Genomic DNA, 16,376 nt, shown 5'->3' on the forward strand with positions numbered 1-16,376 from the left:
AGCCTTGAGTCCTAAAATGCATTATTGATGTAGTTTTTCTTTTGCTGATTAAAGCAACTCAAAGCTTTCATTACTTTTGCAACCTCCACTTATACGTCTGTAAGTTATATGTTCAGTACAAAACAGACAGGGGACAGAAAGAGTGTAGGGTGCATTACACCCCACTGCACATTATGGACGTAATGTAGACGTTACCAGTAGGTGTCAGGATTGTAATGCTGGTTTCCAATGTTTCCTGAATTATTGTTTGAAGGAAATGGCTAAATCTGAATGTTGATGACATTGGCCACTTCATCCTTGGTTTGGTTACCATGGTGAGTATCTAAGGCAAAAATTAGAGAGAGCATTTGGTGTCCACATTGCAGCTGATTTGAAATGGTTTCTGGGAAAATCGGGAGTCAAAGAACCCAGAACAGCAAAACAAACTGAAAATAATAACATGAAATAATAGCCAGTTTGGGGGAGGAAGGGTTCTCTCATGCATCCTGATGCCATGCGAGTCTGAAGAGGAAAACTAGTGCTCTGGCTTATACCTGTTACGATATGATGTGCATACACACCCGCATTTCCTGTGCAATGTGTATTAGGTGCTAGCTGACACTCACTTTACATTTATTCCCAGACACTCCCAATTCACCAAGCGTTACCTCAAACACTGACTCAGTCGATACACCAGGGATAGCACTGTGTCACATCTCTGCATAGTTTAGAGGTTTCTCTAGCTGTAACAGCATTTAGATCAAGAAGAGCTCATTGTCAGCACATAATTAACTGATACTGATTAATCACACATGTAAAGCTGAAACAACTGGGCATCCCTGCTAAACATACACCGCTGTCACACAGTTCTATCACCAGCTCCCAGGGATGCCAGAATATATTCAATTAACCTTGCCACTTGTTTAAAATCGAATCAATTGTGGCCCTATGTCATTTTAAGCAGCATATAGTGTATAAGCCTCACGTGTAAAGTATGTGGACTTAATGTATGCGTGTGTGAGAATAGACAGACAGGCAAGACGTCGTGGTGATGTGCCGAGACAGGCGACTGCAGACAACAGCTGCAGGGCGTCTAGCTGTCTCTCCTCGTTCAGATCACCTTGGCCAGCTACTGCACCTCTGTTCTCTGCAGTGCCGTTTTTCTCCACAGCCTGTCACCCTGCCCAGACCGTATGTTTGCTGAGGCTTTTAAACTCTGGAAACATACACTAGGTTATATGGATGAAGCTTTTTAAGAGTACTGAAAAGGGATTTATACAGAAGGTTACACAAATTTCCTAACACATTTTTTTTCTTGTATTTGTAAAGCTGATCCAGTTCTGCCATTTTACTTTCATCCATCAAGCTATAACAAAAGTCCTTTTCTGTATGGTCACATGACTGGGGTCACTTTGACACTAAATGATGACTCTACTCAGGCTCCATTATCTTTTGGACGTTTTTGCCTGAAAGTGGAGCTGAACCCAGGTCTCCCAGTACAGGAGTCCACAGCAAACTGGGTGAGCCACCAACCGATATAAGCTCGGAGCAGCAACAGCGCTCCAAAATCCAAAAAAAAAAAAAAAAGCAAAAGCAAAACCAAAATACCAAGCCAAGCAAGGAACTAGTACTGGCTGGACCTGAGTGAGTAATGGAGGATCTTCAGCAAGGAGAAAACCAAAAGGAGCCAATACGGGGTTAGAAAAGCTGCTCCCGGTGTTGCCGAGCCAGCACTATGACTAGGACAGAGGAAGAGAATGAGAAAGGGCAGAGAAGACCCCAGGGCTGAGATCTCTGGAGACGGCTTGAGGGAACACAAGAGGGGAGAGATTGCAGGAGAACCTTGAGGGGTGAGAGAGAAAGTGAGACATAAGAAGCAGCTCTTGAGGTCTCTACCCAAAATGCCAGCCTACCCTTTCTCCAGAACACTGAACAAAGACAGAGCACTGTGGCTAATTGCCTGTAATTACCCTGGGGCCACCCTGGGTCACCCTCTGGTGGCCAAAGGCAGCCTAGCAGGTGGCCCAGCCCTGAGATGGGCCCTTACAGTTAGTATATTTCTGTTTATTATAAATTATGCTCAAATTGAAATTCAGATTATCTCCAGTTATTCTCAGGGAGAACTTTATATATACTTCATATACTTGTAAAAAGCAGGCGCCAGCAATCTGCATTTTGATGAGTCGGTTTTCAGGCATATAGCTTATTCACCCTGAAACTAATATTTTCCTCTGGTGTCAAGAGATATTCTTTTGTTGTTAATAATATATAATTCTCTACATTATATATTCTAATATTATATTATAATATTAGAGCATATAATATAGAGAACTATATTCTCTATATTATATACTCTTATATTATATTATAATATTAGAGCATATAATATAGAGAACTATATATATATTAGATATTTTTTTAAATTCTATAACAATGTATATTAGCTATTTTTTTTAAATACTATAACAGAATGGATTTTTCACAGTGCAAGTACCATTAAACAGTTAGTAATTGTAGAACTATGTAATTGTACTATTGTAGTAGCTGTATTATGTATTGTAGTAATTGTTCTATGATAACCCTGATAGTGGATTTATTTATTACATAATACTATCCTCTAATAACTCTCCATAAAAATCTCAATCACAAAGGCCTCTTTCATCATTCTTACTTTGTCCACGTTAAAGGATAAAGTGGTCTAGATATGACAAAGTGTGCGGTTAAAGATCCATTTTGTCTTTTAAGAATGAAAGGGCTTAGGCTAGCTAAGTTAATAAAGAGGTGCCCTGTGGCTTGGATCAAATCCAGGAATTGCTGTTTGATGTCCACATCCAATCAAAAAGCATCTGGCTGAATTCCCAGGGTTGGGATCTGATTGTCACCCCTGTGTGGAGTGACACACACCCTTTCTGTCATATCTCCACAGTAGGAAGATGAATGGCTCACAGAGAAATTGCTACACTTTCAGAACAGCAGTAATGTGCGGCATGGAGAAATCTCCTGGGATTTGAGACCTGTGATTGACTGAACAGGGTTGAAGGTATAAAAATATATTGTAACACCCATTAAGGTCTGAGCAGGTTTATTTTATTTAGCTACTTCCTTTACCTTCAACTACTGTAAACTGCCCTTCTGTCCCTAAAACACTGCCAGCTTTACTGACCAGATCTCTACTTCTGATGCTGTAGTGTGTTCGATGGCTGTGAAGGTTCAGCACAGCATGTTGTGATTTTAAGAACCAGCAATCATACCATTTATTATGCGAGTCTAACAAGGGCTGCTAATGGTGACATATGCAGTCAAAAATTCTAATTATACTCTGTGGACTCTAAGATACAAAGGAGTTTTATTAAAAATCTAAATTAGTTCATAAATGTTAAAGAGCTGTGTGCAGAAAACTGGCCCTAAATGAGAAGAAGGGGCGTCAGATCATTTTAACTCCCCATCAGTGCTGTACTTTGTGAAAAGAAGCATTTGTCAGTCCGTGTTAAAGGCCCAGACAACCTACTGGCTTCATTTAGGGTTACTGAATCAGACCTTTTGTTTTTGCTCTAGTAGATCACTCTAGCAGATCACTAGTAGATCACTGTTGCTAGAGTAGATCATGGAACAGGACTTCTGTTGGAGTAATGTTCAGTTGTCTTTCCATCCACAACTTTTAAACTGAGCCAAAATCTCTTCTCAAGGGTATACTATGTCAAAGCAACCACAGAACTGTTGATGCACCAGGGTTACAAAATCCATGTGACCACAGCAACACCCAACCAACTTGACCAGATGTTCGGTGACAATCTTGTCATGTGAATCACATTTCAGGCACCGCTAGGAGTGTGAGGGCAGGTAAGACCAGAGCTAGCTCTGGTCCCAAACACCGGTTGAATGAATAGAATAGTTGTCTTGAGAAGACCCTGAAGCAAAGTTTTGGGAGAAAAATATTTGTATTTCACCGTTTTAGCCTACATATAAAAATTATGCCTATAAATTGCATGCTGTGGTACAAGTTATAATATTTCAAAACAAGCATTAAGAAATGTAAAATTGTGGAAAATAAAAAAATATATTAGAAAATTAAAAATAAATACATTAAAACAAAGACTGGCATAACGTACGTGGCAATATATGAAAAAAGTGATTTGGCTAATGACAGAAAAGTCGCATAATGGGTGTGGCCCATTTTTAAAAGAGAATCTCAGACGATACTTTAACATGACATCAGTAGACACACGGCCAGAATATTAAAAGCAAATCAACTTTGGTCTCTTATTCAAATCACTGAACAGGTTCTTATGATTTAAAAATGCCTTGGCAACGCTTCAAGGGAATTGCTTTAGCATTCTGTCCATCTCCTTGCAATTACAAAAGAACAACATTAGCATATCATTCAGACAAGATCATTAGATTAAGATAATGAAAGCAATGATCTGGACCTCTGTACTTGTCTGTAGAGAGAGAATAACATTACAATCGAACACTGCCTTAGTCTAGGACACCAACATGGAGTAGCTACATCCACATTTTTTCAGCCATTTACACATAGCCAAAACACTCCAGCATGTAGGGTTCAGGAAACTGAGCTACGTGAAAACGGCAATGACAGTGAAGTACAAGCTGTTAGAAACTGGAGTTAAGTAAACTGGAAAGAGATCATTAAAAAGCTCTAGCAACTAATAGCTTGATATAGGAGAAAATAAGTGTATTTGTAAGTGTGAGCCCCTGAAAATCTCTTACACACATTATGGTAGGTCAAAGTTAAAAATTATTCATTGAAATTAAAATATTGTTGAAGACTGGAAGAGGTATGAAAAAACAACTTTAAATTTCAACCAAAATGGTTTGTACCTACAAGTGAATGAATACAGTAAAATGAACGTGAAGACATGACTGTTGGTGAGCCATACCTTTCTACCAGGCTAGGAGAACGCACTAAAACAGAAAAGATGGACTACACAGAGAACAAAATTCATCCTGGCAACCACAGAAAAACATTAGGTTGCACATCTGCTACACATTTGGCTCTCGTTGTAGCAGAACTACTGCTACAACTAACAGAGGTAAGTAAGCGCTCTTGTTAGACCTGTCAGCTTAGTGTGTCAAGAATAGAAATCCAGTCCATTCTTCTCACTCTCATCAGATGAAGGGTTCTGGTGCTGGTCCGAATCGGACTCGAACATTGGGCTGCGCTGCAGAGGAAGTGGGAAGCTGTTCTGCTTCGAGCAGAAGGCAGGGGGCGCTGTGCTAGCAGGCTGGCCCACTTGATGAAGACTGTCCTGCACACACAGCTTCCAGGCAGGGGACAAGCTGGAGCCAGGAGCCAGGGCAGGAGTCACAGCGTCGCGGCTCAAGGACCGGCCCACCCTCCTGCTTCCCGTCACCATGCTCTGCAGATGGCGGCTCTCTCTGGTTGTGGCTTCCCACATCACCTCCAGTTCATTCTCTACCTCTCTGGTGGTAGTGGGTGAAGAAGGATGGAGGGCAAAGAAAACAGTGATGGAGAGAGTGAGAGAGAGAGTGAGAGAGAGGGGGGGGGGTAGAGATGCAAGTGTATATAAGAACCATTACATCTATACCCTCAGGAGAAAAAGTTCATTAATGGTTTTTATTTGGCTCTTTAATCACAAACAGTTAAGCCTTTATTGGCTGATAAACAATTATCCAAGGAGGATATACCATAACAAAATACTGCAGCCCATTCTGAGCACAGAAAATTGCAAACACAGACAAACACATAAATGACATGCCCTGAATGCTAAGTGATCATGTAAAGCCAGAAGGAAAGGGAGACTATGTTACTATGCAATGCCTTTGCAAGCCAAAGCTGTGTAACAGTACCTGTCATTATCTCTAAATGATGCATGGCATGGACGTCATCACAGAGGGAGGGAGGGGGAGAGATATTACAGCCCATCAGTACAATGATCATATAGCCCATATAGTGATGAGCACATCTCACTGGGGAGATTTTGTGTGAATGGGTATGATTATGGTTGAGTTGTTAAAGGTGTCAATAGGAAGCATGTAGATAGAAAGAACGAACGAACGAACAGGTAGGCAAATCTGCACTTTCTGAATATCACTGCATTTAATACATTCTGAGTTTCCTACCAGATTTTATCTGGTAAACTCCTGTCTTTTATTTTGTATGATTTGAGCGTGAGGTGCAAGGGGTGTGTCCACAGGGCCCCAGTGAACATATGATTGGTCCTCATGCCATTCACCACCTCCAAGCACCTTACTTAAAAACTCAGCATCAATTACAGGATTTGAACTTGCCCACAATCATGCCAGTTGTGTTTGCTTCAAATCCATTGTGATTTATTGCAATAGAAGCTATTGCACAGGGAGCCGACCTATCACATCTCAGAGAAACGGGAAAGAAAGAGAAGAAAATTCATAAAGCTGCTAACGAGGATTATCCTTTTAGTTCATGGCTTTATTCTTTTCCATGTTCTGAACACTGAACATTTTATTTGACACTAAGATTATTTAAATATTTGTTTTAGAAATGTTGAAAATGTGTATAAACTGTGTTGAATCAGTCTATAAGCTGTGATCATGACAGGTGAATTAGCCAAGCAATTGTTTGAGCACAGCCCAGAATGTGCACACGTGCGCTCACACACACACACACACACACACACACACACACACACACACACACACACACACACACACAGTATTACATCTGAGAGATCAGGCCCTCTGAAAGTTTAGCGCTTGTCTTCGGGTATCAAAAGTTTGCAGTTACAGAGACCTAACAATCGTGCCTTTCCATAACAATACATAATCCTGAAAACTATGGTTTTTCCTTTCAAAATGAGCTAACCCTGCTAGCAGTCTATTGGTGGATTACGGAAATAGTGGTTCTTGTTTACATTCAGCAGTCTGAGCTGGCAGAATGGTTTCTCCATCCTCTGGATGATAAAAGCGCATGGAGCCGAGGGGTCCAAAGGGAATCGTAAAAATTATGCAAGCAAACACACAGGGCACAACCAGAACAGGCAAATCAGAACAACTTTTAACACTGGTGTGCCACCTTAGAATGTCACCTTAGAATAGGCTGCAACAGCTGAATACTATAACGAGTGCTCCTGATGTCAGCCAAGAACAAGAAAGTTCCTATCCGGAGGTCTCAAGAGTGTCAAAACTGGACCGTTATGGAGCCGAAAGAAGTAAGACGAAAACCGGTTCCTTTTTGATCATGTTGATGGAAGGAATGGAATTTGGAGAAAGAAGCATGAGTCTATGTCACCATCCCTTTGGGTGTGGCAGTGGGATTGGGTGGGGTCATATTTTCCTGCCACTCATCAGGGTCCCTGATGCCCACTGATCCATGTCTGATCCGCACAGTGTATCCGAACACCACTGCTCCTCAAGGGCATCCTCTCATGGCCACAGTACTCAGATCTCAACATGGGATGACTGGAGGGTGCCATGAATCTCCAAACAAGCTTTCTGACCATGCTTTGCATTTTTGCGTGCCCAGACTGGTCTATATCGTACTGACGGTAAGTCCAGACTAGTAGCTGTCTATATCGTACTAAAGGTGAATCTAGACTAGTAACTGTCTATATCGTACGGAAGGCAAGTCCAGACTAGTAGCTGTCTATATCGTACTGACGGTAAGTCCAGACTAGTAGCTGTCTATATATCGTACTGAAGGTGAATCCAGACTAGTAGCTGTCTATATCGTACGGAAGGCAAGTCCAGACTAGTAGCTGTCTATATCGTACTGACAGTAAGTCCAGACTAGTAGCTGTCTATATCATACTGAAGATAAGGTGTCTATATCTGCCCTGCCTCTGCATTTCCACCACACATTAGTGAAACACTTAGAACCAAATCTCTCTCTTTCTGTAGCGCATGAGGCACAGCTGGATTAAAACGTAACAATTCTGATGTCAAAATATAAACAGGCTAAAGAGAAATGGAAACACAGACTGAAAACATGAATGTCAAATACAAGGTTTGTAAGTTTGTCAGCATTTTCAAGCCAGAAAGAATTTTCACACCTTGTGAAAGGGACAAAAGATGAATACAAAGAAAGAATAGCCTATGAATTAAGAGGCAGCAGATGATCAGATGACCTTCACTCTTCAAATCAGAAAGTGAAGGAATCTTCCATATTTTCATTGCCTTTCTTGTCCTGATAAATTAAACTAATTGCTCTGAGGTGCCTAGCAATATGGCAAATATGTATATCAGAGATGTCTGTCCGAGTTCATATTCAAAAAAATTACATATTCAAAAATGTGATACTGGACCATTTTCAGCAAACAGAATAGCAAGGTGTCACGTGGTGATCTAGTTTCCGCAGCCGAAATGAAATTCTGTGCCGACCTTGGGCTATTTTTGCAGATAGTTTTAATCTCTCCCTTCACCATACAGGAGAACCACACTGGTTTAAAACGTGTGCCATAATATCCGTGCGTGCCTAACAAAGCAACAGTGAGCTTACGGTCTGATGACCATTGGCATGGATAAAGAAACTTGGCTGTTTTTCCCCCCACTTGAGTAATAAGTTAAGCACTTAGTACATGTTGTAATGGACCATATACAATTTGCACAACATGCATTTGTGACTGACATTTTTTGGTGTTCGTGTTATGCTTTCACTTGAGAGACAGCTTCTTTGAAGACCTCCATGTCTTCTCTCCTTCAGCAGCGCCCTTTCCCTGTTTCTCGCTCCTGCTCGATCACAGATTGTGCAGGATCATCAAAAGCTAAATGGAGCCATATCAAAGGGCACAGACACCCTGCCATGTCACCCTGAAGAGAAGCAAGAGGAGCGAGAGGGAAACTTCCTGACAAAATTCCAAACCAGGCATAAGATTTCCAAAAGAAATATAGCATAGCTAGATAGCAGAGAGAGAATTACACAGTGGTCAGATAATCTTAAAATCATGATAGTTTTGGGAAACAGGGCATTTATTCGTAATCTAGATGGCCAGAATTTTATTCACCTGTAGGGATAACTCAAAGAGGTGATGTGTGAAGACTCTGAAGAACATTTCATGCCACACAGCACAATCAAGAAGTGTCATACATTTTTCAATGTTCCCAACTTTTCAACTTTTTAACACTTTTTAACACTGCAAATGAAAACTGTAACAGAACAATATTCCAAGTCATCTTCAGAAAGAGCAGATGGACATCAGTGCATTATTGTGTGTAAAATGTGTCTCCTCATGCCCAAGCCTAATGGTGCATAATGCTACCCAGAGTTCAGCCTGTTCAGCTAACACACCAGAGTTCACTCCCCAAGGGCCTTATAAATTCATACTCTTACTTCAAAAACATTTTTAGTGCAATTATTAGACTATTTTGATGACCATATTTTTCAGTTTGAACAGACAGACAGACAGAGAGAGAGAGAGCGAGTGAGCAGTGTCTCTCTGGAGCCCACTCAATCGATAGAGGCTAACCGAAGGATGGGGAGTTTGCTGAGAAAGGGGCAAGCATGGAAACAGACAGAGTGGTTAGTAGAGGAAACAGAAGTGTCTTTCAAATATATATATGTGTGTGTGTGTGTGTGTGTGTGTGTGCGTGCGCGTGCGTGTGTGCACACGTGTGTCCACACGTGTGTCCACACGTGTGTCCACAACCACTTCCAGCAACAAACTAATGCCAGGATCACATGTCAAGTTGTATGGACAGATGGCTCTTTGACAGGATAATAATGCTTTATTAATAATTTCCTCCTTAGTGCAAAACTCATGCACACCACATCTTCATGGGGTTTCCACAACAGTGTTCTTACACTGGCCTAAGGCAGTTTCCAGTGCTACGTGTTTAAGTGTCTTCTACTGTAATACAGCTATGTTAAACCCATGAGGGATATGGTGAACTGAGAAAACACCAACACCCAGGGCAGAGGTACTGTGAGATGAGTGAAAATGTGTGTGTGAGAGAGCGAGAGACAGACAGGGAGAGAGAGGGGGGAGGGTGAGAGACATGGCAGGACGTGGACAGAAGAGGAGAAACCATAAACTTCTGGGCGGAATAACTGATATGGCCTGGTGAATCATTACATGGCAGTTAGCTTTGGCCATATACCCGAAAGCAGCTTGGGTTTAAGCACTTTGCGTTACACCTGGCTAGATTCTCTGACCACGGGACATTTATCACCTCACACTCAACTATGTAATGTCATTGTAGTGACTTAACAGAGCAGCTGACCCGTGGCTGGTGGCAGTATGGTGTCTGCGTTTAGGCGTGATGACATCATAGGTCATAGGTGAGAGGTGAACAGTTAAAGTTCTGGAGAATCATTATAAGGACAACATATCTCCAGTCTCAGCACAAACACAATCCAAACATGCAAATACGTTTATGCAAATTACTGTTCTGAATCCGCTGTAAACTCAGCCGCTCTCATACTGCATGACATGACTGAGATTCTGGGGGAAACCTCTATTCCAGGGAACTGTATGCACCTCAGTAACTCCACTCCTCCTGGTGCCATGTGGTCTGCTTTTGGTTTTTAGTTCTGTTTCCTGTCTCCACCCTGTCTCTCTTGGTTTAAGGTAACACACTTCTTATTCCAGGCTTCCCTGGTCCTCCCTTGTTTTCCGGTCATTAACGGTTCACCGTTGTTTTTGACTGCAGTCTTCTCAACCCTGAACTGTTTTCATGACTGTCATCCTTAGATTACTTTTTAATAAAATGTAATACAAGGATGTCCTGCTTGGCCTCGTTCACCATCCATAAAATGGAAACTGCTGTTGCTGTAAACAACATAGAGCTGAGCTTACTGTCTACTGTCAGTCAACACTCACAGTAACGAAACGGGCCTCATCTTTGACAGGCTAAACCGCAAGCATAGCTATAACTGCTGGAAACGAGACAGGTGGCAATTCAGATTGCAGGAATTCAAAGGTCAAATTTCACTGGAAATAATGGGGGACTGGGCCTAGATTTCTAGAATCTCTAGAACTACCAAACCAGTGAGTTTACCACACCACCTCTCAGCCTATAGTGCTGCATACTGTGTTGTGTAGCCTCATATCATAAAAAATGTCATATAGGAGTATTACTCTTTTGCTGGTGTAGTGTACCTGAAATCGATTCCATCACTGCTTCAGCGGTATTCTGATATGGTCAGGTGTGGTTTCTAGAGAATATAGAAAGCATCAGATGAGGATATACAGACTAGCTCCTTTTTCTCTCCTTCCGTCTGCATCCACCAAGGCAATTATGACTGCGCTTTAAATGAAACAGCACAACAGGTCTACTCAGCAGTGCTAATCCAATAATCCAGCCCACATTCTCAGACGCACACACAGAGCAGAGCTTATTCATTAGGACCGGGAGCAAAACTACGTGAGCAGCTAAACAAAGTGAAAATCAATGGTGCTACAGGAGCTGGCACTCCAAGACGGAGACAGGTGCAGGTATGAGCAACACAGACATAAATGAGAGAAAGAGGATGAGGGACCACATCTCAGGGGTGAGAGAGTGTGTGTGTGTGTGTGTGTGTGTGTGTGTGTGTGTGCCTAATAAAGTTGTCCTAGTGTGAATGTGTGTGAATGATTGTGAGTCTGCACGCCCAGTGGTGGATGGTGCTCTGTCCTGGGTGTTGTCCTCTCACCCCACCCTGCACCAGATTCAGGCCCCAGGGGGGCTGAGGTTTCCGGCTGAGAGCATGTTGTGCGCAATTGCCTGCTGCTTCTCCCTGGTGTGTGACTGGATGTAAAAGCTGTGTGTGTTAATTGTAAAGTGCTATACAAATATGACTTCATTCATTCATATGCACCGTGGTACAGTAGCTAGCAGCAGTACCTCTTCAACCCCCCCATACGGAAGCCAGACGTGGGCGCGGAGACGAGTGCTTCCTTTCTGCGCCCAGCAGCCTGGCAGCCTGGACTCATTCTCACGCACGGTGTGCAGGACCAGGTCAGAAACACAGGTCACTGACTCTTCAGTGCCAAACTCAGGAAGGTTTTTGTCTACTTTCACGTAAGTTTCTCAACAACAGCTCCTTATGACAGGAAAAGAACTGAAAGGATGAAAGGATGTTCTCCTGCATTAGTCTTTCTCACCTTAACTGAGCTACACTGGCATAACTCTGTGGTGAAGAATCTGTCAGACTGCTGTAGTGTTCCTCTGTCCTGTCCCCTGAGGAACTGACGGGGTCTAAATGGGGAAAAAGACAAGGTGTCTTAGAAAAACTACCCTGTGCACATGTCTGCCATTAAGGTAGCAGGGAGCAGGGCTGATCAGGTGAGCTAAGGGTGTCTAATTAGCGTGTCTAAGGGTGTGTATGCATGTGTGTGTGTATGTATGTGAGAAAGAGAGAGAGAAACGCCGGGAAAGTATTCTTTGTAAGGCTGTGGCGTCTCTTATTACAACTTTCTGTGACAGAACCTGGCATCTCCAAGAAAGATTCACAGTAATTACATACTGAACAAAGAGGCTGTCATTACATATTGTTCTAGACGTTGTCATCATTCTTCTGTAAATCAACAAATAACTATGGGCAACAGCCTTATTTCAAATTGGAATTATAACTACAGAAATATTCATACATGTAGCAGTAAATTTGACATATAAATTATTAAAATTACTTGTATAGTATCATGTCTTCTACAACAAAAATAAATTGAAGAAATAAAGCTAAGCTTAGTTGTGGTAGATGTTTGCTTTTTGCTTTTACCCAAAATAGTGCTCTTTGCTTAAGGTCCTTCTCTTTCTGTGTTTCCATCACAATAAGAATTCACAATAGAGTAAAAATAGGAAATTTGCATTAATCTGGAGATGAATGAAACACGCATCACTAAAGCAAGGAAGAAGTGAAATGGCTTTCATTAGCCCCCGGTTCTGTAAGCAATTAAGCAGGCGGAGAATGAGCACACACAATATAGTGCGATTTATTAAAAGCAACATTTCATAGTCATCCTTCATCAGTAGAGCTGTCCCAGCATTCACTGGTGGAGGGCGGGGGTCAGATTCAGTAGACTCCAACATTCTCAGCAAGGATCTTTCATTTTCAGCCTGGATTTTCATGTAAAAGTACTGCCTAGTCTGCACCAGCCCCTCCTGTAATGGAGCGGAAAACTGCAGTACCTCCAAAAGCTTGTTTGCTATTTTAGGCCTAAGCAATCATAGTGCAATAGTGCACAGATGTGACATGGCTAGAGTCAGTGTGTGCCATAGCAGAACTGGATGTCACTGGTATAAACTGCAACTTCATTGGTGAGTTTAGGCATAAATGTGTGTGTGTGTGTGTGAAATGAATTGTCCTGATACCAGGGCAGAGCTGGAAAGTGTAGAGTGTGTGTGTGTGTGTGTGTGTGTGTGTGTGTGTGGTGTGTGTCCACCTGGTACAAAAATATCCTTCCCTGACTTTCTTTTTGAGCCTCTTTTGTCTGGCACATACTGATCCATTATCAACAATGGAGTGTGTGTGTGTGTGTGTGTGTGTGTGTGTGTGTGTGTGTGTGTGTGTGTGTGTGTGTGTGTGTGTGTGTGTGTGTGTGAGACGGTATATTTTCATGTTTAAACCCAATGTCCCAGAAAAACCTAATTCCAGCAAAATGGTGCAGTTAGTGTAACCACAGCTTTCATGTAAAAATGCACACATGTTCCTACCTGCAGCACACATGTACATGCTGACTCTTTCCTGACTTGGTATGACAGGCCTCACTCAAGTGTGGGGCAACAGTGAACAGTGTATGTCTGGCTGCATTAGCAAGTAAGTTCAGACTTTTCTTTCAGAGTGAAAAAGCCCAGAATGATGGGAGAAGAGCCTACTACTTCCCATTTAGAACTTGGCCAGCAGCATTCTAAAGCATGTCTTGTCACTGGCTGCATGTGGCAAAGCTGAGATTCAAACCTACAGAAAAAGTACCTTTGCTGAATGCATCATGTAGGAGCAGTATTATACTGGATATCATGTGAATGATGATATTCTGAGAATCATTTATCCCTTATATTTTACAGAATAGTTATCAAATTGCCATCCTAATGTAGATGATAGTAATCTGATGCTCACACACACACACACACACACACACACACACACAAACTCTCTCACACACAGCCGGTTAGTTACTTGAGAAAGTAAAAACAGAAAACTATGGCAAAAGAAGTGCAGATGGCTCATTGAGGAAGGCACACGGAAATGCACACAGACAAGACTGCAGAGAGAATGAGTCAACAGATAAAAACAGGTTGGGGCAATAGAGCAAGATAAAGCAAAATGAATAAAAATCACAGAGATATACTGAGAGAAAGAGAATGAGAGATTTGGGAGAGAGAGACAGAAATTGAGATAAAAAGAGAAAGATATTAAGAAAGATACTGAGAGAAATCAAATCACTAGGATTAAAGAAAGCATGTGGTCCAGAAAATATCAGCAATGAGATACTTAAATTTTCTACCCCTAAAGAAATTGAAGCTCTAATCTAATCTAATCTTGGAGTCAGGAAGTTTCCCTAAGATCTGGAACCAGTACAGCCACATACAAAAAATTTGATAAATACAGCCCTAGAAACTATGGAGGAATTTGTGTGCAAGGTAATCTGGCCAAGATATTTTATAGTAATGTAAATACCACAATGATCTTCCTTGTGAAGCACAATTCCTTAAGCAAATCTCAAATTGGTGTTTTAGAAAAACATTGACAGAATTATCAAAGAAAAATATTCACATGCTTTGTATATTTCCACAAAGCTTTTTAATCCTATTTCTCATGAGGGTTTACTATTTAAACGTCTTTAAAATTGAATAGTCGAAAAAAAAATTGTGGTAAGAATTGGAAAATGCAGACCAAATTCTTCCAGCAGTGCTGTGGAGTGAGACAGAGATGTGCCTTAAGTCTACACTGTTTATCATCAACATAAATGAACATACATTGGGTCTACCTGTAAATGATGCAGAAATCAAGTGCTCATTCTAATGTCACATACGGAAGAAGGTTTACAGTAACGCCTGTAACTCCTACAGCACTACTGCCAGAAGTGGGCCCTACCAGTTCGTCTGAACAAAACAAGAATCATGATTTTCCAGAAGAGATCCAGATCTCAGGAAAACAGACATCGCTTTACCTATGGAGGACAAATGTGAAAACATAACAGTAACTCTGCTTACCTGGGGACTAAAATGAGCTCATCAGAAAGGTTCAGCCCTGCAGTGAAATCTCTTAGTGAAAATTATGATGTTATGAGATCAGCATTTATCAAAATAAATATTCAAATCAGCATATGCATAAAATGGTTTAACGGTGTATTAAAACAATTATATTGTATGAATTTTGAAGGTAAACAGATTTTGGAATTTACAAAAACATTCCAAGAGTGCCCAGAAATGCCTCCAATAACACAAGCAGAGCAGAATTGGGTCTTTATCCCCTATACATCTACAAACAAACAACAGCATTGAAATACTGGCAATCACTCAATCAGGTTGGAGCACATTCAGTAAAGCACAGAGCTCTTCTGGCCGATCTGCTCAGAGCACCTCCCTCTCTGCCTACTGGCACAGCACCTCACTGGGCATGAAAATCCACAGTCTTATTTCTCCTCTAAAAATGTAATAAAAGACACTGGCAAGATTGTAACCCAATATGATGATATATGAAAACAAAAAATGATGTAAATCAGCAAAATTAAAATGCTATCAATCCTTAAATCATACAGTCAGTCTGGCACACAATCAGGAAGAGAGTGAAGGCTGTGCAGACACATGGATTTAATGGAAATAGAAGATGAGATACATTTTTACATCTACTGCCCAAAATAGAAATTTATAAGAGATGTATTCTTTTTAAAACATCAGAGAATTTACAATACATACAGATTTCTTTGTGATAAGCTTGCTGTTATTCTTGGAGAGGAAACTGAGACAATCCCCACAGCAGCTAAGGGCGGCTTAGCTCTGCAACATTTAAGGAAGGAGTATTTCTTCCTGTTTATGATACACTTGTATACAGACACACTATATAGATATGGTTTTCTGTCATGTATTTGTTTATAAATTTCTTATTAAATGTAATAAAATGTTACTATTGCATATTTTCTTCTTTTTACATATAATTTTACTTTTGTATTGCTTTGGCCAAATTGTATAATCAAAGTAAAGTTAAAGCATTTTAAATGAAACTAAATGAAAGATATTGAGAAAGAGAAACTGAGAAAGATACTGAAAGAGCGAGAGAGCGAGAGAGCGAGAGAGAGAGAGAGCGAGAGAGAGCGCGCAGATGCGCAACTGCATCCTACAGAGAAATCAGGGACAGTCTGCAGTTGTGCTGATTCGACCACCTCCTTATTCCCTCCTCTTTCTCTCTCTCTTAATATCGCTCCTACTCGGTCTCTCCCTCCCTCTGTCTCTCCTTCCTCTACTATCCCTCCCTTTCTCTCTATTTTCTCCTTGCTTATGTGTTATTTGTTTGCATTGCCGTG

General features: G+C 41.2%; 1 protein-coding gene across 19 annotated transcripts in view; it reads right to left on the reverse strand.

Annotated features, from left to right (window-relative positions):
• Positions 1-3,898: 3,898 nt before the first annotated feature.
• cep89 (centrosomal protein 89) overlaps positions 3,899-16,376 on the reverse strand; it is a 60,512-nt gene continuing 48,034 nt past the window's right edge. For 4 of the 19 annotated variants that reach the window (XM_081706003.1, XM_081706002.1, XM_081706005.1 and 1 more), the window contains 2 exons: positions 15,067-15,117; positions 3,899-5,421 (listed from right to left, as the gene is read on the reverse strand). In XM_081706003.1, coding sequence (XP_081562129.1) covers positions 5,070-5,421; positions 15,067-15,117 — 403 coding nt within the window. In that variant the 3' untranslated portion in view covers positions 3,899-5,069. The other 15 variants (XM_081706015.1, XM_081706007.1, XM_081706009.1 and 12 more) reach the window with 15 other exon arrangements.

The sequence above is a fragment of the Electrophorus electricus genome, chromosome 23 (genome assembly GCF_041902795.1).
Source record: "Electrophorus electricus isolate QZ-2024a chromosome 23, ASM4190279v1, whole genome shotgun sequence".
Lineage (NCBI taxonomy): Eukaryota > Metazoa > Chordata > Actinopteri > Gymnotiformes > Gymnotidae > Electrophorus > Electrophorus electricus.